The following is a 26,174-nucleotide window of genomic DNA, read 5'->3' as shown; positions in this document are numbered from 1 at the left end:
TTCAGAACTTTAAGCAATCTTAAGACATACCTGTTTGTCTGAGGGTTGCCTACAGTTTTGAACTAAATTACAGGAAGCAGACCTCTACATATGGTGCCATTAAAAACACTACAGTGATATATAGAGCAATATTTAAGTGTTTATTTTGGAGTTTAAATCAGCAGTTAGATTTGAAAGGTTTACAGAAAGCTGGTTGGAAAATCCAATATAAGACAAAATGCACATTATATCCACTATTATTCTTCATCTATATCGATCAGAGTACGAAGGGAAATGGTATTATACCTGATATCAAATTTGAGAATATTCAACTAAGTTCTTTATATTCTGCATAAAAAGACTAAATAAATTAAGTAGAAGTCTTTAAAAACTAACTAAACTGAATATCAATTTAATATCAACTGAATTCTTGATGGAGAATCTACAGGACAAAGAAAATATTTCAACTAAACAGGTATAATTTTTTAGTGAAGAAGATAAATTACATATGGAAATACAATTTGCCATCTTCAGTAAATAATATGATAAAGTTGGTATGGTGCAAGTCAGATGAATAAATTTATATGGAATAAGAGAAATTAGTCAAAACTAATAAAAGACAGTGCTTGAACAAATTTTAATTTATGGATTTCAAAGATGTGGCAAATCATATAAAAATAATAAACATATTATACAGATGAGCAAAAACTGGAAATAGTAAATATGAGTCCTGGAAAAAAAAAAAAAAAAAAGAGAGAGAGATAGTGTCAAGTCAAAATACCCAGCACATCCTCATTCATTCACTATCCAGTAGATATACCTTCCAGGTATTTTTTCTGGCATAAAACATCCTGTTTTTCTAACCTTTCCTCTCCCACCTCTGGTTTAAGTGACCATATCACTTTAGATTAAGTCCTGCTCATAACATCCTTGAATGGTAAAAATGTTGAGTTCATTTCTAGTATCTTCATTTTTAATATGATTTTCTCATTCATGTCTTCTTTACATTATTTGTAAAGAAGACATGAATGTATGAGCAGAGTTTAATCTAAAGCAACATGATCACTTAAAACAGAATGGGAGAGGAAAGGTTAGAAAAACAGGATGTTTTATGCCAAGAAAGACCTAGATGAAAATCAAGATGTAGGTGAATTGATGAAACTAGTAGTTTTTCAGTAGTCCAAAATAAGTACAGTACTCGAGATCTTCCAAATCTATATTCCAACTTCTATATTTCGGCAATGTCACATTGCCATCTTCAGGAACATAAAGATATGGTATGTGCACTCAGGAACTAACACAAAGCAAATGAGGAAGAAAGCAAGAAACTAATATTGTTCCTAAAGTCCTAATGGTGCCCTCTTGCAGGCTAATTTGGTAGTCTTGGCAGTTGGGCTGAAGTTCTCATAATGAAAGTCTCCCAAATTTGGGGCAGTTTCATGCACCCAAATTTGTTGAGGTTAGGAACGTTTTTTAGAGCTGCTGAAGATTCTTTGAATAATCTTTCAATAAAAGATTATGGTATAATGGATGTATTTGATAATGTGTTTTGTATAAATGCATTTAAAACTATAAAATCTTTGAGGATTTCATCAGTAATATGGAAGACCTATTCAGCAGAAAAGTTTAATTAACAATAGCACATATACAAACCTTCTTGTGACTTTTGAGATAGAATAGTTGCACTTGTGTCCTCTGAATGTGCAGGAATAGTAGCAGATGCTAATGCCAGACTAAGTTTGTGACATACTTCAAATGCCTGTCCTACTGTTCTTACAATTCTCATAGCCTGGCTCTGTAAAATAAGCAATTAAAAAAAAGCCACATGAAATAATAAAAAAAAAACCTTTCCACAATGTAAAACTACTTTAGTATATATAAAAAATATACTATCCTGTGTGCGCATATAAACAAACTGTCATTAATGGAAATTATTGTGTTCTGTTTTTGGCCATAATAACTGTTTCAACAGAATGTGGAAAACTTTCTATTAACTTCTGATAGAGTCCTAATTTTGCATTCCAATTTATCCCACAGATATATCACTGGTATCACAGACTACTATGCTGGCCATTGCAATGTTCTGATGTTTACAATGATTGTTTTGTGACATGGTGCATATGTTAAAAAAGATGTCATGCAGATATCATAAAATTGCTAGAATGTAGGACATGAACAACAGCCAGTGGACCTAATCCAAACCATGAGCAAAAAGCTCACATTAGTATGTTGCAATTTCCAAAATTCATATCACTGAGACAAATATTCATGAAAAGCATTCCACTTGTCGACAGATTTTCTGCATCTTTGGACTATTCGACAATGATTATTTTTCATTCACAAAGGTTTGCAGATTGTAGCTTTCCATTATTATTATTATGATTATTATGTGACACTTCCAGGGAGTCCAAAGGCTCATTGAGGGAGGGCACTTACTCTACAACTCTCTGTCTCCACCTACTACAGCGAACGTCATCTATACCAATACCACTAGCATTTTCACAGACAATTACAAACATCCATGCCCACGGTGGGATTCGAACCTGCAGCCTTTTGGCTGGAGAGCAGATACGAAAACCACCTGGTCAACCAGACCAGATAACAATTCATGGCACACATCTATGTGTTACAGATACACTTTATGGATGCTCTAATGTCCAAATGATTTTCTAGAGTCAGTCTAACCAACATTCCCAAGTATTGGTTTCTGCAATCAGTATTCTAGGTACACCTGGTCATACCTTACACTTAGACACCTGAAGACTTTCATTTCTTTAATGTGGTACCAACTATATCCTTAAAAATACTTCACTTTATATATAGCTCCCATCCACAAAAGGTTTATTTGTGAACCTATAGTACATTTGTACCATGGGTGGGTTAAGGATTTTTTTTCTATTTTTATTGATTTTATATTTTTTTGTATTTTTAAAATTTATTTATTTATTTTTACTATGCTAACAGTTCTGCTCTAGAGATCAAACATGGTGTTTTTTAAAGCCACCTGAGACCTCCAGTAAGCAGGGCAGTGGTCTCACACTGGATGATGATATTCACCTCCCATCTAAACCATTCACAAACATCCATCATGCCCACAGTGGGGTTTGAACCTGCAGCCTGTTGGCTGGAGAACAGATATGCTAACTATTATGTCAACCAGGCTGCCTAGAATGAAGCATTCCTTATGGAATTTTCCTTCTTCTAACAGTTGATCAATTAGTTTTGATCATAATTTGTCTGTAGGAAGGACTGATGCAGCTGCTTTACAAGCATATACTTTTCCATGTACTCTTTGTCAGTCCTTCCTACAGACTACAAATTATGATCAAAACTAATTAATCAACTGTTAGGAGGAGGAAAATTCCATAAGGAATGCTTCATTCCAGGCAGCCTGGTTGGCACAGTGGTTAGCGTATCTGTTCTCCAGCCAACAGGCTAGGAATCCAGCACAACCGAACACCATAAAGCACCGGATGTGGATTGTACACAGGAGAGGAAATAGCCTATAAACAACTGAATGAGTTTGTATAAATCATAGATTTCTGGAAGCAGTTTTGTGTGTACAAATGCAAGCTGAATGACATGCAGCTCCACTGTATAATTTCTGCATTGAAGAGGAATCTGAATGGATATAATGCAGTCAGGAAATGGCAGCACAACCAACAGAGGTTTCAAGATCTTAAACTCTCTGTAGAGACCAGGGGTAGCCAACTACGCATCCTTATGGAGCCAAAATAATTCCAGTAAGACTTAGAAGAGTTGCAACCTTTGACCAATGCGATGGTACGGGAGTAAGTGAGCATGTGCATGGCAAGGTTGTAATGCACTTGTAAGAACTGCTTTGACTAATTATACACCTAATTTTAAGGAGCTTACAAAGAAAATGGATATAAGGAAGGCCTCTACAAATATATAAGTAACTAAAATTATTGTGTTTCGACTTTAAAATTATTTTAATTGTTCAAAATAAACTTCATTTAACATGTTTCGAATTAAACTTTTTTTTTGATTGCAGTAATTTTTATTAACCCTGTTTTTCTCTCTCTCTCCTCTTTTTGTTTTTTTTTTCCCTGGTAGATTGTGAAGAGCACGTAACATGTGGACGCGAGCTGCATGCGGTTCACAAGCCACATTGTGGCCACCCCTGGTATAAACTGATAATGGGATATGAGATGTTAGCTGGCACAGTAAAAGGCTACATAATGAGTGCAAACCCTGCCATGGAAGAACTGTTATGTTTGGTGCAGGTAATGTCAGCATTCATGTAAGTAGTCTGCATAATCTCTTTCACACACTTACCAGTCAGGCAAATGGTAGTCTGATGTGTGCAATATTGAGCTTTTCAACATAGAGAAAAATACTAGTCCATGCTGGATGTATTGGAGGAGATTATTTTTAGGACATAGTTAAGAGCCAACTGTTTCCATCAAGACAGGATAGGTTCATTTGCATTGACATAAAAACTTTGAATGGCCAATGTGCAAAATGCGAGTAGCTACCCACATACCCAAATGATACATAGGATCTAAACATCAGGAGGTGCTTTCCATTACAGAACAGTAAAACTGGGACCACAATCAAACTTTGATTGAAACAGTGCATGACAGAAGTGAATGATGGAAAATTTATCTGTAATCCAGTCTCTAGAACAGGGGTGGACAAACTTTTTAAATGGCAGGCCAAATAAAATATCTGTAGGGTGAATGTGGGCCAATTATTTTTTAACTTTCCCCAATCTGTAAGATTATTAAAATGGAGTATAATGAAAAAAATGTTATAAACAATTATGCCATTTATTGTAATATTTATATGTACTCATATATATAATTGATTTTATTAATAAAATGAACAAATTCAAGATAAAACTGGAATAATATGATTATGGCAACAAAATGCAAACACACTTCCATTAACAAAAATTGCAATATTTTATTTTTATAATATTTAATAACATTTGATAATATTTATTTATTATCAGTGAAACAACATCTGGATTGATATTTGCTGTGCAATGGGCAGAGCATTTTTTAAATTTACATCAGAAATATGGGACCTATGTCACATTTGGGAAAAAAAAAATATTCCTATATGTATGTGCTTCCAGATAATGAGAGAATTTTATTTGCATATTACGTGTAGAAATTCTTCTGAGTTAAATTTTTTATAAATTTTGTCTCGAGATAATTTAATTCCAAAAATTTCATTTCCAGTTCTGTTTTTTCTTGCATTTCCAATATATCCATTTGATATTTATCCAGAATTCTACTAAGTCCCTTGCATGCTTACTTCATATCCAGTGCCTCAATCATCATGTTCATTCTCTCTCCTGGAAAACAGACATTCACCCTCTCATCCACCACAACTTTTATGATAAAATCTCCACATAGTGCTATTTTTGGGGATACTGAATGATCATTAAGTTTCAAAGAACACATCTTTATTAGCAAAATCAATAAATCTTTCTTCAAACCCTATGCACATTTTTCAAAATATCAATAAATTTGTTTTTCATATATATTTTTGTATGAATTGTAAGGAAGTTGAAGAAATTATTATTATTCAACTAGTTTTGCCACAGTCGCAATTTTGTGAATGCATGCATATACAGCTCTTTATACTTCAGCTATGTAATTGCATTTAATTCATTCACATGAATAGTGATACCCACTAAAATTCTCAAATCAAAAATCAACTTTTTATCATTTAGCTGAGAAATGGGATTTCCTTCAAGATCCAGGAACAGTTTGATGTTCTAGATGTAGTTGGTGGAGACAAAGAGTTATAGAGTAGGTGCCCTCCCTCATCCTTATCTTCAATTCATGAAAAAGATTTCATGAATTGAAGATATTTTTCATTGTCTGTTGAAAGGAACAATGAACAGCATAATTATGAGCTAAATAGGAACAGTCAGTTTTGACATCTTTCAGGAGTTCTCAATAAATTCAAGATAACCAAGTGGGGTTTTGTTGATGCATTTTATGACATTTATCGCATTAACTATCTTGGTGAATTATGTAAGGAAAAATAAATTTTTCCAGATATAAACATTGTTGCCCATATCATTTTTTTTTCCAAATATGCCAAAGCATCATTGTTCTACCTTACCACATATATGGTACTATCAGTGAATATTCCAATTTTAGTTATACTGAAGTTTGTATTTTAGCATAGTGTTTTTTATATTATTATGTTTTTGCTCAATGTTGTCATTTTAAGTTGAGAAGGTGAGGTGATAAGTGTTCTTCTGTATCATTAAAACTTCTATCTATTCCTGTGATAAAAATAGATAGTTGAGCTGTATCTGTTAAATCAGTGCTTCGGTGAAAGCCAACAAACAATAATCAAAATCCAATTTTTTTGTTTTTTAAATTGTTATAAGACTATTTTATATTGGATGCCATTTCATTAGTTTGTCTTGTTACTGTTCATCAAGATAAGCTTATGTTTTCAAATTTCTTTTTATTTTTGAAACAATGTTTCCATTGCATCTAGCATATACAAGAATCAGAAGCAAAGCTTACTATTTATAAAAATACACATTCTTGTGTATTTTTAAAAATGGTGTGAACTGTTTAATTTTTTTTTTTTAATTTTCACATTTTTTAAATCTGATCTTGTCCCAAACAGTTGTCACAATTAGCAAGCTGTATATTGTTTTTTTAAGGTTATGTTCTTTGTTAACTGAAATTATGTCTAAACAAACTAAACACACTGGTTTATTATTTCTCTCTATTACAAAATAGTCATTTGTTTACTTTTCTTGAAAGGTCTAATGTTCCAAATCTGACTTATTCTGTTTATATGGGTAGTCATCCTAATTAAAGAAATATAACCATTAACAAACATACACATAAATAAAAAAAAAACATTCAAAGATTTTATACCATGTTAACCTTAATAATCTTTAAATACCTTTGTAACAATAAAACGGCAAACCGTCTCAATTATTTTGTATTCATCGATTATTCATGAACCTTTGCCACTGAAATGCAAGATACACTTCCACTGAAATCACATGTTGCAGAAACAGAGCACATGAACTGCTAATGATCCTGTACAATTTCATGCAAACCAGAGTTTCCAATATAATGCTTGTTTACCATTTTGCAACACTGCTGCTTACTTGAGTTGTGAACTAGACAGAAATTCAAATGATTCGTAGATGTTGAGAAATCAAAATGTCAAAAATATTTGATAACATAAAATATATTAAAATAACGAGAAACATTCCCATGATATATATTCTTTGGTAGAATACTTATTATACATATTATGAAAACAAATGTGTGCTGGAGGGGTGCTTAAGGGTCAAAGCTATATAACTGAGAGGAGACCTCAACATATACTTTAAAGAAATGCAGAGAACCGAACAGGGCTTCAGACCTAATATCCAATCCTCATGGTGCACCCTGTTGGGTATCTACCTGGCTACTGAACGAACGAGGATAGACTGGCAATTTGAGATTTAGTCGACCAAATTGTATTCTTATTGGCTTAAACCAAAATAGAAAATGATGGTACCACATGACAAACTTTCGTGCAGGCTGGGGCTTCGCCCGGTTAAACAAGGCCCTCGTTGTTTTCGCCAGGGAACCAGGGCAAAAAGCAAAAAGTCAGCTACTGGAACAAATCTGAAAACACACTCCAACTCAACATCACCAGAGTTAATGATTGTTACTATCAACATAATAAGCCTGAATGGCAAAGAAATGGAGCTAACTAAGGAATTAGATAAGTACCAGATCAACATAATAGGGGTGACTGAAACAAAAAAGACGAAAACTGGTGAGATCTTTCTAAGCAATAAATACAAAATGTTATATTCAGGAAATAACAATCAAGGAAAAGAAGAAGTAGCCATAGTATTCAACACTAAATACCAGGCTAACCTTCTTGAATGCTTGAATGGCAGGCAATTTCAAGTAGAGGGATGTGGTCAAATATCAGAATGGTGAACTGGACAATGAGACTAATTTCTGCCTATGGTCCTACAGAAACCTACTAAGGTAGATGTGGAGGAATTTTTTGAGACTTCAGAGAAAGCAGCTGACACAATGAAAAATGAAAAGTCGGTCCTTGATGAGGATCTAAATAGCAGAGTAGGAAATGATTGTGAGACATACAAAAATATTTTGGGAAAATTTGGAGAAAAGAGCAAAGCTAATAATAATGGCAAATATCTGTTGGATTTCTGCTCAGGACATGGACTGGTTATTACTAACACCATGTTCCAACATGAAAATGTGCATAAATTCACATGGAGAGAAGAGGCAAGGAATAAGAAAAGTCTCATTGACTATGTTATTGTTGATAGTCATATTTTTTCCCTGGTGTACCAGAATGTACAGAGGATTTGAAATTGGAAGTGATCACTATTTAGTCTTGAGCAGGATAAAATTGAATTTTGTATTAAAAAGACTAACATGTAAGAAAGTATTAAAGCGAATAAAAGTTGAGCAGCTCTCAGATGTAAACTGTAGACTAAAATACACAAAGATTATTGAAAAAAAAAAAAAAAATGAAAGAGTTTGAGAATATCAGCCAAACCTTGCAGATTCAGTGGCAAGCCTAGAAGAAAACACTGATTGATTCAGCCAGAGGCATGTGGTGAGGTTGTCTGTAAGGATAGAAAAATCATAACTCCATGGTGAACACAGGAAGTTAAAAAGGCAGTGAAGGAAAAGAAGAAAGCATATCAAAAGTTCCTTGCAAATAAGTCAGCTTGTGCTCTTAGAGAATACAGAGACAAATGTAAGAAAGCTAAACAGTGTGTAAAACTAGCTAAACAAAAGTCATGGGAGGACTTTGGCAAGAACATAGAAAATAAATATCAAGAAGGTGATAAGATATTCTGGAGGTTGTTGAAGAAGCTTAGAAATGGAGGAAAGAGTGCTGTAAAAGGAGTTAGAGATGATAACGTTGACATGAAAATGGGAGAAAAAGATATCCTTTAAGTATGGAGTAATTACTTCGAAAAATTGCTAAATGAATCAAGTAGTGAAAGCACAGTGAAAAAAACACTCAACAGACATACAGTCATGAATACATATCCATACTTGAAATAGAAAAAGCCATCAAAGGCTTGAAATATGGAAAGGCAGCAGGAGTAGATGATATTCGACCAGAAATGCTGAAGTATGGTGGTATAAAAGTCTTACAGTGGCTGCACTGGAGAGTTCAGAAAGTCTGGACAGAGGGACGAATTCCCGATGATTGGAGTAGAGCTCTCATAGTATCCATATATAAAAAGTGAAATAAAACGATGTGAGACTTTACGATAAATAGCTGAGAAATCATGGGAACATAACCAAGATCTGTATTTCAGTTTCGTAGATCTGGAAAAGGCATATGACAAGGTGCCAAGAGAGAAGCTATTCAGTATGCTAAAGTTATATGGTCTCAATGGGGCATTATATCAAGCAATACTTGGTCTTTATTTGAGTTGTAAGTCAGCAGCTAGAATTGAAGGAAGTACAGGAAGATGGTTTAATCTTAAATCTGGTGTGAGACAAGGATGAACATTATCCTCTATAATGAATTTAGTTTAATCCTTTATCCAAGTGTGATCAAACAAAGTTTGTGCCTGAAAATATCTTCATGACATGGGTAAGGCAGTACAACACTGGGCAACTCATAGCAAAGGTGGACCAAGCTAACATCACTCCTATCTCAGTATCTCCCATAATGCAAAACACATATCCGCAAGGAGATGTGTTTTGCATTATGCGACTGAAATGCAAGATACACTTCCACTGCAATCACATGCTGCAGAAACAAAGCACAGGAACTGCTAATGATCTTGTACAATTTCATTCAAACCACATATCTGCAAGGAGATGTGTTTTGCATTATGGGAAATACTGAGATAGGAGTGATGTTAGCTTGGTCCACCTTTGCTACAAGTTGCCCAGTGTTATACTACCTTACCCATGTCCTGAAGATATTTTCAGGTGCAAACTTTGTTTGCTCACACTTGGATAAAGGATTAAACTAAATTCATTATTGAGGATAATGTACATCCTTGTCTCTCACACCAGATTTAACATTAAACCATCTTCCTGTACTTCCATCAATTCTAGCTGCAAAACACATATCCGCAAGGAAATGTGTTTTGCATTATGGGAGATACTGAGATAGGAGTGATGTTAGCCTTGTGCACCTTTGCTAAGAGTTTCCCGGTGTTGTACTACCTTACCGATGTCCTGAAGATATTTTCAGGCGCAAACTTTGTTTGCTCACATTTGGATAAAGGATTAAACTAAACTTATTATAGTCTAACCAAGTGAAAAATAAACTTTCTACATTATCCCATCTGTTATTCATTATCTATATGGATCACATTATGAAGGAAAGTGGTATTAAACATGATATTGAAATTGGAGATGTTAATGTCAGCTCTTTGCTTTATGTGGACAATATTATACTTCTAAATAAATCCACTACAAGTCTGCAAGATTTCCTGACTAAATTGAATAACTGTTGTAATAGATATGGTATGAAGGTCAGCAATAAAAAGACAAAGACAATGAAAATAGGCAAAATCGTTGAAAATGTCAACTGTGTCGTGAACGGAGAACAAGTAAAACATTTCAGCTACTTAGGCACAATTTTTAGTGAAGATGGTAAATTAAATATGGAAATAGACAACAGAATCAACACATGATATGGTAGGAAGTCAATTGAATAAATTCATATGGAATAAGAGGGAAATTAGTCGGAACAATAAATTAGCTGTATACAAGACAGTGTTCAAACCAGTTTTAACTTATGGATCTGAGAGCTAGGTCAGAAGTAAACCACTTGACCAAAGGCTAGAGACCGCAGATATGAGAGTCCTGAGAAAGATCAGAGGCATGAACAGATGACATCAATATGATGTCATCTGTTCACACCTCTGATCTTTTATATTGTAGATACAATATAAAAAATGAGGATATTAGGAAAAAACTTGACATTGTCAGCATCCAGGAATGCGTTAGCAGAGCTAATCTCAGGTGGTATGGTCACTTGAACAGAATGGGTGAGGAAAAATTAGGAAATCAAGTGTTCTCTGCCAAGTTGGCAGGAAAACAACCCAGAGGAAGACCAAGAAATAGGTGGAGTGATACGGTACAAGGTTCCTTAAAAGATAGAAATATAAGATCTGATAATGTTGGAGTCTTGACAAGTAACAGACTGATTTGGAGGAAAATTGTAGATAGAAAGTTAGTAATGACGTAAATTTTTCATGTAGTACTATCATATCCTGTACACCCCTTGAGGGTACATGGCAGGAATGTGATGATGTGTGCTGGATAACACATTCAAAGAATGGAGTTGGCCCACCCTCTGTTGGTTGCCTATCTCTGGTTTAGAAGATAAAGTGCAATTTTGCACTTTGTGTGAGCTGACAAACGCATGCAAAGAAAGAAAGCTTTTTGCCAAAAATGAGTCCTAAGGACCTAGCTTCTATTGCTACTTGGATAATAGTTAACATCCTTAACTCTGAATCAGGGTGCATTTTATGTGCAAAAAATGCATTTTATGCAGAAGCGTACAAAGACAGCTTTTTTTTTTTCCTGATGAAAACTTCAATCCATTAGTAAGAGAATATGAACAGATTTGATCGATTACTTCAAGTTATTTTTCAATAACCCCTATGTTACAAGAATGAGTAAACACTAAGGTCATAAACAAATGGAGCACTACTACTTATGGGAGGAACTTGTCTAGTGACTGAGTGTACTTTCATAGAGTATCACACTTGAGAACAAAACCTTTGGGAATCCTCTCTTCATGGCAAAATAGCCAAGGTAATTGCTTCTCACTTGGATTTAAAAGATGCCACTAGAGAGAGAGTTTTTAATAAAAAGGAAGATGTTCTTGTTTCAGGAATGCATTTCTAATACATTGTTTTTAAATGGATCAAATTGTCCAACATTAAAGTCAGTCTATGAAAGACACATCATAAGTTGGAGAGAAGATTGCTGCTTTCTAAATACCAGAGAAGTCTGGCATTTACCATTTTCTCCAATATCTTACAAAGACTGCTGGTCAGAGTGATAGGTTGGTAACTGGATGCTAGTTCTGGATCTTTACCTGGTTCGGAAATGCAATGACAATTCATTTATGCTGTGAATCTGGAAACTCCTCCTCTTCTGTAACCATTCTGTTGTACAGTAATAGAAGATCACTAAAAGATGGTGGGAGATGTTTTATTATGTCATAAGAAATGTCACCAGGCATTACTGCATTGACATGAGAGAGAGAGAGTGTGCGAAAGTGTTATTTTTACTTTCACACTCTCCTCCTTTAACAAATGGCCAACTGCATGACTCTAGCTTAATTGTAAAAAAGTTGAGCCACTGTTTCTTTTGTTGTTCTTTCAATATGAAAAATTCACAGGAGGATAAGAGGCTGTTACTGAGATAATTATGTTGCAGGGTAGATGAACAGTTTGTGTTCTATATTTACTTCTGACTTTCTAGATATTACCCCATACAACTTTTGCAATAGTTATATAATTGACTGATGAATGTTAACTCGATCGATGATGCTTTTGACTCTGACATTTACTATAATGTGTATTGACCAAAGCATACTGAAAATCTATGTGATATGATGTGGTAAGGTATCAGCTAAATATATCCTCATGCTCTGTCTTGATCTTTCTTTGGATACTGTAAAAATCACAATGATGATTTTGGAATTGCAGTTGTTGCTACCTGGTCAATACAGTCTATAACATATATCACTGCATACTGATGTTTGGCATTCAGCATTAAATTTTGCAAGATAGGGAAAAAAATATTCCAGTCAACCTTGTCAATTTTCCACATGGGCATTCATGTATGAAAACATAGTTCTGTGCAGATGTAGTGTAAATTCACAGGAAAAGGATCACTTCCATACATGTTCTTTTTGTCATCTCAAATGAACAGAAGCATGGTAGAGCAGCAGACAACCATCTATTGCAGAATATGAATGAGTTGGAACATGGAAGAAGGCAGTGCATCCATTATTAAGGGAGAGGCCATTATTGTCAAGCATACCCTAAATAACAGGATTTTTCTTTCATGTCGGCAATGTGCCACAGAGTGTTGTGTCCATCACAGTCACCAGTTAGAAGTATGGAACAAGGCAGAGTCAACATAATATTATCAAGGGTGATGTGAATTAACTCAGAACTTAATGGTAAATAAATGGAACATATTGTAATAAGAAATCTCCTTATTGACAGGTGAATGACTATCATTTTCACATGAGTGTTAAACTGGACATTCTGGAAAGGAGTATCATAAAGACTGAAATAGAAGTTTATTGATGTTTTTTTTTTTTTTTTTTTTTTTTAAAGAGCTGCAATATATAGTTGTCTGGGAATATTTCCTGAGGAAGGCTGTTCCAGAAGACAGATTAAAAAAAAAAAGAATAACAAGCAGAAAAGGAAAAGTCTCATTGACTATGTTATTGTTGACAGTGATGTTTTCTTACTGGTGCAGAACACTAGAGTGTACAGAGGATTTGAAATTGAAAGTGATCACGATTAAGTCTTAAGCAGGATAAAATTGAATTTCATATTGAAAAGAAGAACATGTAAGAAAGTTTTAAAGTAACTAAAAGTTGAGCAGCTCTCAGATGTGAACTATAGACTAAAATACACAAACATTATCCAAGAAAAAAATGAAAGAGTTTGAGAACAGGAACCAAACCTTGGGGATTCAGGGGCAAGACCTGAAGAAAACACTGATTGATTCAGCCAATGAGGTATGTGGTGAGATTATCTGCAAGGATAGAAAAATTATAACTCCATGGTGGACACAGGAAGTTAAAGAGGCAGTGAAGGAAAAGAAGAAAGCATATCAAAAGTTCCTTGCAAATAAGTCAGCTTGTGCTCTTAGAGAATACAGAGACAAATGTAAGAAAGCTAAACAGTGTGTAAAACTAGCTAAACAAAAGTCATGGGAGGACTTTGGCAAGAACATAGAAAATAAATATCAAGAAGGTGGTAAGATATTCTGGAGGTTGTTGAAGAAGCTTAGAAATGGAGGAAAGATGCTGTAAAAGGAGTTAGAGATGATAAAGGTGACATGAAAACTGGTGAAAAAGATATCCTTAATGTATGGAATAATTACTTCAAAAAATTGCTAAACGAAACAATCAGTGACAGCCCAGTGGTTAAAAACCAGGCATGCAATCAGGAATAAATATTCATACGTGAAGTAGAAAAAGCCATCAAAAAAAAAGCCTGAAATATGGAAAGGCAGCTGGTGTAGATGATATTCAACGAGAAATGCTCAAGTCTGGAGGTATAAAACTTACAGAGCCTGCACTGCATAGTTCAGAAGGCCTGGACAGAGGGACAAATTCCAGATGATTGGAGTAGAGCTCTCATAGTACCCATATATAAAAAGTGAAATAAAACAATGTGAGAATTACAGAGGTATTTCCCTACTGTGTGTTCCAGATAAGATTTATGCAAGTATACTTGAGAAATGGTTGAGAAGGATTGTGGAAGGAAAGCATGGTGCAGAACAAGCTGGATTCAGGCCAAATAGAGGCTGTTAGGATCAGATTTTCACTTTACGACAAATAGTTGAGAAATCATGGAATATAACCAGGAATATGACAAGGTGCCAAGAGAGTAGCAAATCAAAACGCTACACGTGTATGGTGTCAATGGAGCATTATATCAAGCAATACTTAGTCTTTATTTGAGTTGTAAGTCAGTAGTTAGAATTGAAAGTACAGGAAGATGGATTTATGTTAAATCTGGTGTCAGACAAGGATGTACACTATCCCCTCTGTTATTTATTATCTATATGGATCACATTATGAAGGAAAGTGGTATTAAAACTAATATCAAAAAAGTAAAGAGCTGTTAATCTCAGCTCTTTACTTTATGTGTATGATGTTATACTTCTAAATAAATTCGGTACAAGTCTGCAAGATTCCCTGACTAAATTGAATAACTGTTGTAATAGGTTTAGTTTGAAAGTCATCAATAACAAGACATATTACAAGAAATAGTCTAAGTAGTGGAGGAGTTGGCCATTGATGACTTTCTCCATTACTCTGAAGAAGACTAAGATGATGGCGGTCAGTCAGTAGTTTGACGGTAGACTTCTATCATCCTATTCCAAAAATGGAATAGGATGGATATGAGATTGCTTCCATGTATTGGACTAAGTACTAGATATGTATAATAAATTATAGAAACAATGCAGGATGAATGGTGTGTTAGTTTTGGATCACAATGCTTGAGAACAAGTGGAGAGATGTCATCTGCACCAAAAGACTTTAGTATCCAAGCAATTTAGTAGTTTTCTAATGAATTTCTGTTGAAAAACTACAGGAGGCATATGGTGCTTGGATTCCAGTATGGTAGGAGGTGATTTCCCTTGGTCATCTATGCAGGAGTTTGAGAAAAAGAGGAATGCAAGGTGGCCAGCTTTATCTTTGGGTGAAGTAACAGTGGTGCCATCATAATGAGAGAGAGAGGTAGAAATGCAGGAGAGCAGACATTGCATCCATGGCCTTAGCAAAGGACTAGAAGGCATGGACTCCACTTGGACGGCGGCAATTTTTCTGCTGATGGTCTTTATGCTGATGATTTAAGAAATCTGATCCGGATCTGCTGATGACTGATTTCTATGTGTATAATTTCCATGTGTTGTGTACTTTGGTACAAGCAGAGTATGAAGCTGGAGTTCTTGATGAGAGTCATATGTGGTAAACTAAATTTGTTTCCTCGACTGCTTTTGCATTTTCAGTTGAGCCAGGGTTTGGAAAATGGATGAGGATTATGGGCTGAATGGAGGATGAAAGCATTCATAGCAGTGAAAATAATTTCAGTGACTTGTTCACAGTAGGTGTTAAGTCAGGTGAGTGGAAGCAATAGTCAGACCAAGGAAAGGAGGAGTAGAAATTCTAGAGATCATTCCAATTGGCTCCTTTGTAGTGACAGAGGATGCAAGGTCAGGAGTGATTGGAGAAGGGGTGTTCTGTGGGAGAGGAGATTTGAACAAGATTGTGGTCTGAGTTGCTAAGAGGAGAGGTAACCTCTATGGAGTAACTGGAAGGAGAACTAGTCAAAAAGGATCCAGAGAATTTGGAGAGTGAAGAGAGTTATCAGGGATTCGAGTGGGTAGGTGTACAATTTGTGTTAGGTCATTACTTATAGCAAAGATTTCTGCTTCTCATCTTGCTTGGTCAGTGGTGTAGGAGTATAGGAGCAAGTTGGAATTATGGACACTGAGATCATCCAGGAAGATTCCCTCACTATTTGGATAGTTAGATTGCAGGCAGTCGAGTCTCATGGAAAGGAATGTGATGAGATCTGAGTTGTTTTCAGTGTTTGGAGACTGGTAAATGCAAAAACAGAATGTTACTAAATGGAGCAAGGAAATTTTGAGCCAGAGGATTATAAATTAGCCATTCTCTGGCAGGATATGTCAGATTTCATAAAGGCACAGTTGCCACCCTTGTGGTGGAAAGAATTGTGAAGTGTGTAGTTTGGGCATGGGAGGTGGATGTTAGCAGATGTAGCTGTGATCTGGGTTTCTGTTCAGAAATAAGATGCCTGATCTGGAAGACTGCAAGTGATGGTAAATGTCATTTATGTTTGTGCTAATGCCAATGATGTTAGTAAAGTAGATGTGAGAGTGAGTTTTTAGTGAAAAGAATCTGGCATGGTTTATATGTTGTGACTGGCAGTGATGTGACTTTTTTGATGGGATTAGTTTATGAGGGAGAGTCACTTTTGTTGCAGTGTCACTGTTATTGTTGGTGAGAGTCTTCATAAGTTTAATTAGACAGAAGGATATAGTGGGGACATGCTATGAGAGAAGACAGACATGACATCCACAGAGAGAGAGAGAAACCAGTCTCCATGCCATGATGTGGCCTAAACAGTGTCCTCCACATACCACTACTTGGACACCCCCCCCCCCCCCCGGTGGCCAGCCTGCAGCATCATCATTTTAACAGATGTAATGCTCGAAATGGACAAGGTTATGGGTCTCTTCTAAATATGTTTGCCATGGCCTTGAAGGTTATCACATCACTCACACTGCATGGAGAAGAGAGAGGGAGGAGAAACAGAAACCGAAATCCCTGTTCTGGAGATCAAACATGGTAGCTGAACGCTGTTTCACCAGGTGATGAAGAACATCTACCATCTAGTTAAAATGCTATAAGGTGGGTCCTTGTTGCATTTTGAGTGTTTCCTCGGTCGGTTTCCTGAAACCGATCTGTTTATGTTTCTGCAAAAAAATTTGATATCAGCTATATTTTGGTGGAGTTCCCAACAGTTCCACTGTAAGAATTTTTCTATTCTTTTGGCTTTGAAGACTTGCCTGATTTCTAAGAGGTTCACAGCTTACCTTTGTTTGCCTTGCATTTGTCAGCTAATTTTGGGAAATATGGATGGCCAGTGACTATCTCTTCCTCTGCAAAAGAAATATTTAATACATCATCTGATTGTGCTGGGATTAGGGTTTGAGTTCAGTTTACTTTCAGTATGTTGTTATTCTGTGGATGTGTTTGTAGAGGTGTTATATCTGTGGAGGTGTTTGCTTGTTTGTTTTTTCTTTCAGCGATACCCATGTCATAAATTTTCTTGAGTGCTTCTCATCGAGTGAATAATTTTAGAAGTTGTTTAAGGAGTGAGACTATAATAGGGCATGTGATTAATGCATCTCATAGACTCATGATCATAAATGTAAGGTATGCTGAGTTACTGGATGGTGGAATAGACACATGTGCTTGATATTTTCTTAACTGCCACCTTCTTAGCATAACAGGATTTCAGGACAGACAATGTGGTGGCTGGTTTCCTCTTTGCATTCTAAAATATATTTTGTTATGTTATCTTTTGTATTTCTTTTCATTCTTCTACCTTTGGCATGCATGAGAGTATGCAGGATGGCCTTTCTCACAGTTGACACATTTACAAGTTACTTTGTAGAGCAAGATTTATTATCATGCTCTTCAGTTTCCTATCTGGCAGAAGCGGCACAACCATGGCAGGTGATTTGGACATACCCATATTTGAGAGATTTAAAGCATCTTGGTGAATTAGATATGTAGAGCCTAACAGGGCAGTTGAGATATCCTGCTTTTACCAATGTCGGAGGTTTGGACGAATCAAAAGTAAAGATGCTGTTCCTGGTCAGCACCAGATGATTATTCCAATGCAACAGGATGTACCTGATGCCTGTCACTCCTTGATCTTTAGGATCAAAACATATCTCCTCATTTGTGACATAAAGGAGATCTCATTCTGATATCACACATCTGTGATATCAGAATAGCTGAATATTTTGAGGTTTAACAGACAACAAAGTCAAAAGTGAAGAATCTCTGTATACAATTAGTTTCATCATGAAGATACTTCAAGCACAAACTGTTTGTTTACACTTGTGTAAAGAATTAACAAGAATATAATTTTCATTTATGTATATTCCATTTTTATTTCGTAACCTTTTGTAATGTTTAAGATGTAACAATTTTGAATCAAAATCCCACAACCACACATTCTACAAGCTTACGTTGAGCCTTTGAAGGCATTCAGTGGCAAATTGAAAACATTTCAACCTCTGCTAAGCTCTCCTGCAATAAGAGATTCGAGGTACGTCTAAAAGAGGGTATATATCTGTGAGTTCTGTTGTCACTGGCTGCATGCTTCCTGTGCAAAAATAGATGAATCGGTGCACAAGCTATTTATTGACCTCAACCAGTCCTTTTTCTGTGCACTGTGCCTCCCTTCTGTAAATCAACTCCTGAACTTAGGTAAACAAGCTGAAAACCTCGAACAGCATACCAATGCTATGAATGAAACATTTCCCTTCAAAATACAAGCAGTGGAAGATAAGCTTGAACTTACTGACAATCAGCACTGCAACAAAAGTTCACCCTTACCCGTGAATGAACTCCACAACCTAATCACATCAATGGTACACGACTCGATAGTAGCCAAAAACAAAAAAAACTCAATGTTGTTATTTAGAACTTTCCAATGGAAAATTATTAAAAGTAAGACAGACAAATTAACAGAAGAATGCAACATCGATTCTAAAAATATCATCAGGCGGCATCGTTTCAGATCCATAAGTAAAAAAAGGATGGAATGAACTTCCATGGCTCGTAAAAGTGACATGACAATAAGCACATGTAAATTAATAGCAGTGATCAACAACAAGTTCAAAGACACTTGCCTCCAGTAGCGCATACGTGCTCGACCAGACCTAACATTTGCCCAGAGGAAACAAGGATGTCATCTTCGAAGAGAACTTGAAGAAAAACACCAAAATGGAGACACTAGTTGGATCATCGACCACAAACAAGTTAAATCAGTGCAAAAAATCAAGTGATGTCATTAGTAGTCACCATGGAGACCAGTATGCAGGTGCTGCATAGGAAATGTGCAAGACCCTTGTGGTCAAATATCTCCTTTTGACCCAAGGGTAGAGTCTGCACATACATCTACTCTGACATATCTTGCCAGAGAGCACCAAACCTAGAATCACCTAACTTTTACCTTCTTTGGTTGAAAATATCCCTTCCTCACTCAATCAAATTCATTTGCTGTCTCTATAGCTCTCCTAATGCAACCAACCACACTGAGCTCTTTAGATTCCTCTCCTTAAAAATTGATTTTCTTCCATCCCACTTTCCCAAAAGCGAAATCATCCTCCTAGGGGATTTTAATGCCTACAACAGCAACTGGCTTTCCTATTCCAGTTGTACAGATTTTGCAGGCAGAGACACTGAAACATTTGCCATCACTAAAGCATTACAGAACTTGATCAGATGCCAACCAGAATACCAGATAAACCCGAATCACTCTGCTAACACCCTAGATCTCTTCCTCACCAATGACCCTTCCAAATACATAGTGAATGTAATGGACCCCCTAGGTAATTCTGATCACAATCTAGTGCTCATCTCCTCCCCCATGCAACAATTCTTATACAGCCACTCCCATATAATAGTTTGGCATTATAACAGTATGGTACAGCCTCTGTGAATTCTATGCCTCATTCTCATGGTTGAACTATTGCTTCCGACCTTCCAGCCCAAACATATGCATCAAATTTAACACTAAAGTAATCCTGACTGCATTGAAACATACATTCTCCACACTACTCTGAACTGCCATTCTGTAACTAAACCCTGGTTCTCCAAAAGATGTGTCAAAGATGTACAAATGAAAAACCAAATATACTATAACTGGCTCGAATCAAGAACTCCATCCTCCTTTGGCCTATATTCAACCCATTCCCAAGAAGAGTGACAAGTCACAGCCATCCAACTAGTGCAACATATCGCTCACCTCATTAAGTAATGCAAAAAATCATTTATTAGGCACACACCTAATAAACGGCTGCCAGTATGGATTCCATTGCTGCCGATCAATGGGGGATCTGCTCACATGTTTCACCCATTTCTGGACAAATGGCATGGAGAAGTTTAGGGAATCTCAAGTGGTTGCACTTGATATCTCCAAAGCTTTTGACTGGGTGTGGCACAAAGGCTTACTAAGCAAACTACCATCTTTTGGTCTGTCTCAGGACTTCCGTAGATGGATTGCCAGCTTTGTGTCTGGATGTGTTGGATTGTGATAGAGTGGAATTTTATGAACTCCTATCTTATCACAATCTAACATGGGTTTAAAAAGGGAAATAAATACAGTAAATTGCCTCTAAGTGTAAAATAAGTATTATGTATATATATATATCAAGTGTGTTCTGTTATGAAAAGATTAAATAAGTATATATTTTGTGCCATTCGCGAATGAGGTTAAATTAATATTGAAAATGTAAAACATTGTCAGAGCTTCATAAAATAACATGTATAAAAGAATTATAGAATGTAAGCACAAATTCAACAGTTGGGGGGGGGGGGGGGGGGGGGGAGTCAAATCCAAAGGTTACGGAGCCGTATGCGAGGGAGCGGCTCGCCCCAAGCAAACAACGTGACATCACTTACGTGCGATAGCGGGGGAGAGGATGGACGTCGTGACGTAATAGTACGTGAGAGTTCGCTGGACATCGAATAGGACGAGAAACGCTGAGAAGAAAAGAGGGAAATATAAGGGTCATGCGACCCTGAAACAAGGCTTTTTGTTCCTGGATCTCCTGTGTGTTCCTCTCTCTCGTGGTGGTGTAGGGTGAGAGTGCCTCGGTATCGGAGGGACCCCGATAGGCATCTACGGGTCTCGGCGGCCATATTCTCTGCAAAAAGAAGCAAGTCCGGCTGTCCACAGAAGGCCAGTTTCCTGTGAATCTATGATGCAATAAAGAACCATAAAGGGAAGATAAGTAGACTTTGTTTGTGTTTCACTGAATATGAATGAAAGATTTGTGCCACGTTAATATATTATAAAGGGAAACATTAATGATATGGGATAAGGTTGTATTGCTATCACTTTAGAAGGATATTCAATTTATTCTTATTGTCTGTCGATGTGTTAAAGTTCGCTTTTATATTGAATGAAATTAAGGATATGTTTAGAGTGAAGAATTGACAAATTATAAAGAGATTGTGAAAGATATGAATGTCATCTTGAGTAGTCTGACAGAGCAACAGAGTTTTAGAATAACTGTGATAATAATACATAAATAATGCATTCTTACTTTAGATAGCTGCTACATAATATGTTATAAGTATAATAGTAGTGTTTGAATGTTTTATGCTTTGTATGGATCTCCCTTAAGATGGGATCTGAATTAATGTTATTAAGTGTATCTACCTTTGAGAATTAATAAACCTTGCTTTTGATTCTAACAAAGACTTTCTGTGTTTTCTGGAATCTGATGCACCTCTTATAAAATATTAATGCGAACCTATGCGGGATATTAGAAAAGGGTATATTTAGGCCACATCTGCAGAGTAGATATGTATCACTAAGTACTGTCCTGAGATTACCTCTTGGTTGTTAACATCAATAATCTAATAGCGCTAAGTGGCGCAGTGAAACAAATAAATTTCTTGGCGTTTTACGAGGGGTAAATCTCAGACACTCTGATACTGCCTCGATCTCGAGGAAATTCCATTGTCCCTCAGAGGTACCACGTGTTACCCGATTGAGTGTATAACGTAGATATAGTATAAAAGGATATAATAATAACAAAGGTTGAAAATAGTTGTGATAAGGAAGAAAACAACACAACAGATGCACACTCTGTGTGTGATGGTGGATGGTTCCTTATCCTTTCACCATTCAACTAATGCCGGGGTTACACAAGGTTCCATCCTCTCACCAACTCTCTTCCTGCAATATATCAATGACCTACTTCAGTTGATCCCCAACCCAATCTACAGTTTTGCAGATGACAGCACATTGCACTCCTTCCTTTCATTTGATAAACTTTACTGTACACAACTCAGCTCAATTTACAGAACATCAATCACCACCACCCTGAATTCTGATCTCTAAGCCATCCTCCAATGAGGTTCAGATAACCTCATCAATTTCAATGCTAATAAAACCCAGTTTTTATTTCTCATGAAAAAGAACCATGTTTTCCCAGTATTATTTTTGAAAATACCCAAATTTCAAGACAATTTGAGATTTCTCTTCTTGGAATTACCTTGACATCAAGCCTCTCCTGGCATAAACACATCACAGCCATTGCATCCTCAGCTTTAAAAAAAACTAGGATTTCTCTTTTGCTCAAGACGTTATTTCACCCCTGAATGGCTATTAACCTTATACAAATCCACTCAGTTATTGAATACTGCTCTCACATATGGGGTGGGACCCCTAAAAGATCTCTCAAAATGCTTGACTCAATACAGAGCAGAGCAATCAGACTTATTAATGACCCATCTTTTATCAACTCACTCCCCCCACTTATGCACAACTAAAATATGTATATTCCACAAATATTTCCATGGAAAATGTTCATCTGAAATACATCAATAATTCTCCCACTTAGTACTAAGCATGTTGGAGTTGCTGCTCAACATCCCTTCACAGTACACCTAGAAACCCAACAAAACAAATTTATTTTCCTCTTCGCGAGGAAAGAGGAAAAGAAACTTGTTCTTTACAATATACAGTCTTTCAAATCAAATGTAAATAAGTTCCTCCTTTCCCAACCCACTACTCATATACAGTACTGATGTACTACAGGTTGATCAACCAACCAACCTCTTGTGTATGGGCTCAACATAAAAAGTTGGGAATGTGTGTATATTACTTCAAAAACAGACTTCTGTTATTGTAAGATTAATGAACAAATGATTAAACTTATAAATCATTAAAATCACACTTTTTACCTTTTTATTAGATTTAAAAACATTACACTTGAACACATTACTACCTCCATCTCTTGCAATATAACTGAATATCTTTAGATCCTGTGAATCATGGGATACATAAAATATTCTATGGAAAAAGAAAAAAAAGAAAACATTATACTAATGAAGCCAATGAAGAGGGTAAGCTTGTATATAAATAATAAGTTATAAATGCAAATTGTAGTGGTAATATTTTCTGAAGTTTCTGATGTGTATCTTTTATCTTCTGAGTTAGAATGAGTGAGTTACTGGGTATCATAATGTAAAGCAAAAATGTGTAACTTGAAAATAATAAATACAGCTACTGTTCTGGAGGAAGAAACAAATAATATTACTTAGATGCAAATACTGATTGCTAAAGGAGAGGAAGACTTGCAAAAAATAAACAGAGCAAACAAAGAAAATAATTCTTACATCAAATTTAAAAAATAAAAAAAAATTGAAGAAAACATATCCCCTCCTCCCCCAAAAAATATAAACCAACTAAAATCCTATACTTATTGAGAACATCTAATTACAGAGGATGTCGCATTTTCCATCCTCTGTAATTGTATGGAAATGACAAGAATAGAAATTGTGAAATTGATCCTTAACAAAAAGAAAAGCACTAACCTCAAGAGAAATAAGCAAAAACCCACACTTCATGCTTTATTTGGTCTACTCTTTTCTATAGAGAAGAAACATGGACAATAAACAAGGAAGATATCAGGAGCGATGTCTGAGATGTGGACATAAAAGAGCATTTAAATCTCATGAAGAATAAAGAAGTCATGAAGTTCTGATAAAAATGGAAGTGGTATAGAACATACACACGCGGTGAGGAAGGGGGAATATTAAATAAAGGATCATATTGTGAGAAATGTAAAATTCCAAAAATACTTACCAGAGGGAAGAACAGAATCCAAAAACAGAAGGCTAATGACACCCATAGTTCAAAAACATAAATGAGTGAGCTTGAACTATGCAGAGCAAAAGAAAAGTACAAACCAGGCTTGTGTGGAGGTGACAGGATGGGATAGAAATGTTCTGCAATCAGACTATATTATGTCTATCAAGATAATGTACTGAATATATCTTTATATTTTTCCATTTCAAAGATAAACAAACCTGCTATTTCACAAGTTTGATTTCTCCATGTAAATTATAATAGAACAAGTTGTTCTATAATCATTTACATGCAAAATGTCCCATTAAAGCATTAAGAGAGCCTTATTTCCTTAATAGAAGGAAATGTGTCAATTATAACTAGATCTCATCATCCAGTAGTCAGATATCGTCAAAGATACCACAAAGTTTACTCAGTAGTCAAAATCATAAAAGGGGATTTTAAAAATTGTGACTAGAGAACGGTATTGGATTAATTTTCATCATGCTGCAACTTGTGTCTTGAGAAGTAATTAATGAACAAGTATAATGAATTATACTTATCATTCCTAGCATAAGCAAAACAAGATAGTTACTCTATAAAATAAATTTCTGCACATGACGTAACATATGATAATGTTCTAAAACTAGGATTCAATTCTTATGTATACTAAGCCAAAATAAAATTCTCTAACAACATACTAACTCAAAACTGATTTTTCACTTTTACTTTGCACCTTTTATCTTAACACTAAGGTCTGTGAACAATGAGATCAGCAGACTTGGAAATTCATTGAGCTAATGTCAAAATGTTTCCAATTTTGAAATTAGATATGACAAATAAGAATTTGGTGTTAAACAAATACGAGTAATGTTACCTTCATTCTGTGGGTATATTCCCTTTTGCTTCCTATGATGGCTTAAAGAAACACACAAATACACATGGTTAGTCTGAGGATGTAAATCAGTTCATTACATAAATGCAAATTTTAATATCTAAATTAATCTGATATGTAAGAGCATGTCGAGATTTCAAATGAATTCTCGTTTTCATATTTTGCCATCATCATTACATGATGATGGCAAAAATCCAATTTAGACTAAGACTGGCTAAAATAACAAATAAAAGGGAAGATGCTTAAAGTTACACAATTGCTTTGTTACAAGATTACAATATTAATTAGTTATTAAAAATGCACTGATGAAACAACAAACACTGCAGTACAATCAAATGACATCGAAGAGGAATGGGAAAATCCAAAAGTACTCTTGATAGAAGCAGAAACAAAAAATTTAGGATTAAAGAATAAATGGAATAGAAAGATAGGTAATGGGAATAGATAAAAAAAATGTAACAACAACAACAACAAAAAAATACCAGTTACTGAATGACTAAATTCCATGAAAATAGTAACAGAAATAAAAAAGAAATAGTGCTATTCAAAAAAAAAGATACGATAAGGAACAGTTTTCTAACAGAACTAGAAAAGGATATATCTAAGCCACAATCAAAAATTTACAAAAATTAAAATACACAAATAACAAAATTAAACAAAATGCAAAAATACAAACAAATCCACAAAAAAATGGGTAAATCATTTTCAGAATCTCTGGACTCATGATAGTAAAGAAGTAAAAAAATATACACCCCAAACCTCCCCATTTTGAGACTACAGCAGCAAAAGTGCCTGCAAAACAGATTGGTGCATGGGCCTATCGGTAACGAGTCAGAAGGTTTCCCAGCCAGATAGTGCATAATCTTTCTGCCACATATTCTTCTAAGTTTATGTCATTAATGGTAGATGTAGGAGATCAGGGTTCTGTTTCATTACTTATTCTTTTTCCTACTATACATAAATAACTCACTCTCAATCAGCAATAATCCAATATCTACAGTTTTGCTGATGACAGTACATGTTATTTGTTGTACTCATTTGGCAAATCATGTAGAGTTAACAAAACTCAAGATAGTCTTCAGACAGTGTCTATTTTCCTCTTGCAAAAATGATTTCAGCTTACTTGCTTTCAGTAATGTACAAATCACCATA

The 26,174-nt window shown here is 35.5% G+C and overlaps 1 protein-coding gene across 2 annotated transcripts in view; it reads right to left on the bottom strand.

Moving 5' to 3' along the window:
• The window catches only part of LOC150097435 (carboxyl-terminal PDZ ligand of neuronal nitric oxide synthase protein-like), a 287,244-nt gene that overhangs the window by 100,688 nt on the left and 160,382 nt on the right, over nt 1-26,174 (bottom strand). For both annotated transcript variants that reach the window (XM_090407036.1, XM_090407034.1), the window contains 2 exons: nt 23,242-23,350; nt 1,633-1,774 (listed from right to left, as the gene is read on the bottom strand). In XM_090407036.1, the coding sequence (XP_090263162.1) occupies nt 1,633-1,774; nt 23,242-23,350 (251 nt within the window). The remainder of the gene's footprint in view (nt 1-1,632; nt 1,775-23,241; nt 23,351-26,174) is intronic.

Source organism: Typopeltis vanoorti, chromosome 17 (assembly GCF_054136105.1).
Source record: "Typopeltis vanoorti isolate ZY-2024b chromosome 17, IOZ_Tvanoo_1.0, whole genome shotgun sequence".
Classification (NCBI taxonomy): Eukaryota; Metazoa; Arthropoda; class Arachnida; order Uropygi; family Thelyphonidae; genus Typopeltis; species Typopeltis vanoorti.
The sequence above is the reverse complement of the archived record's forward strand: the minus strand, read 5'-3'. Positions and strand labels throughout refer to the sequence as shown.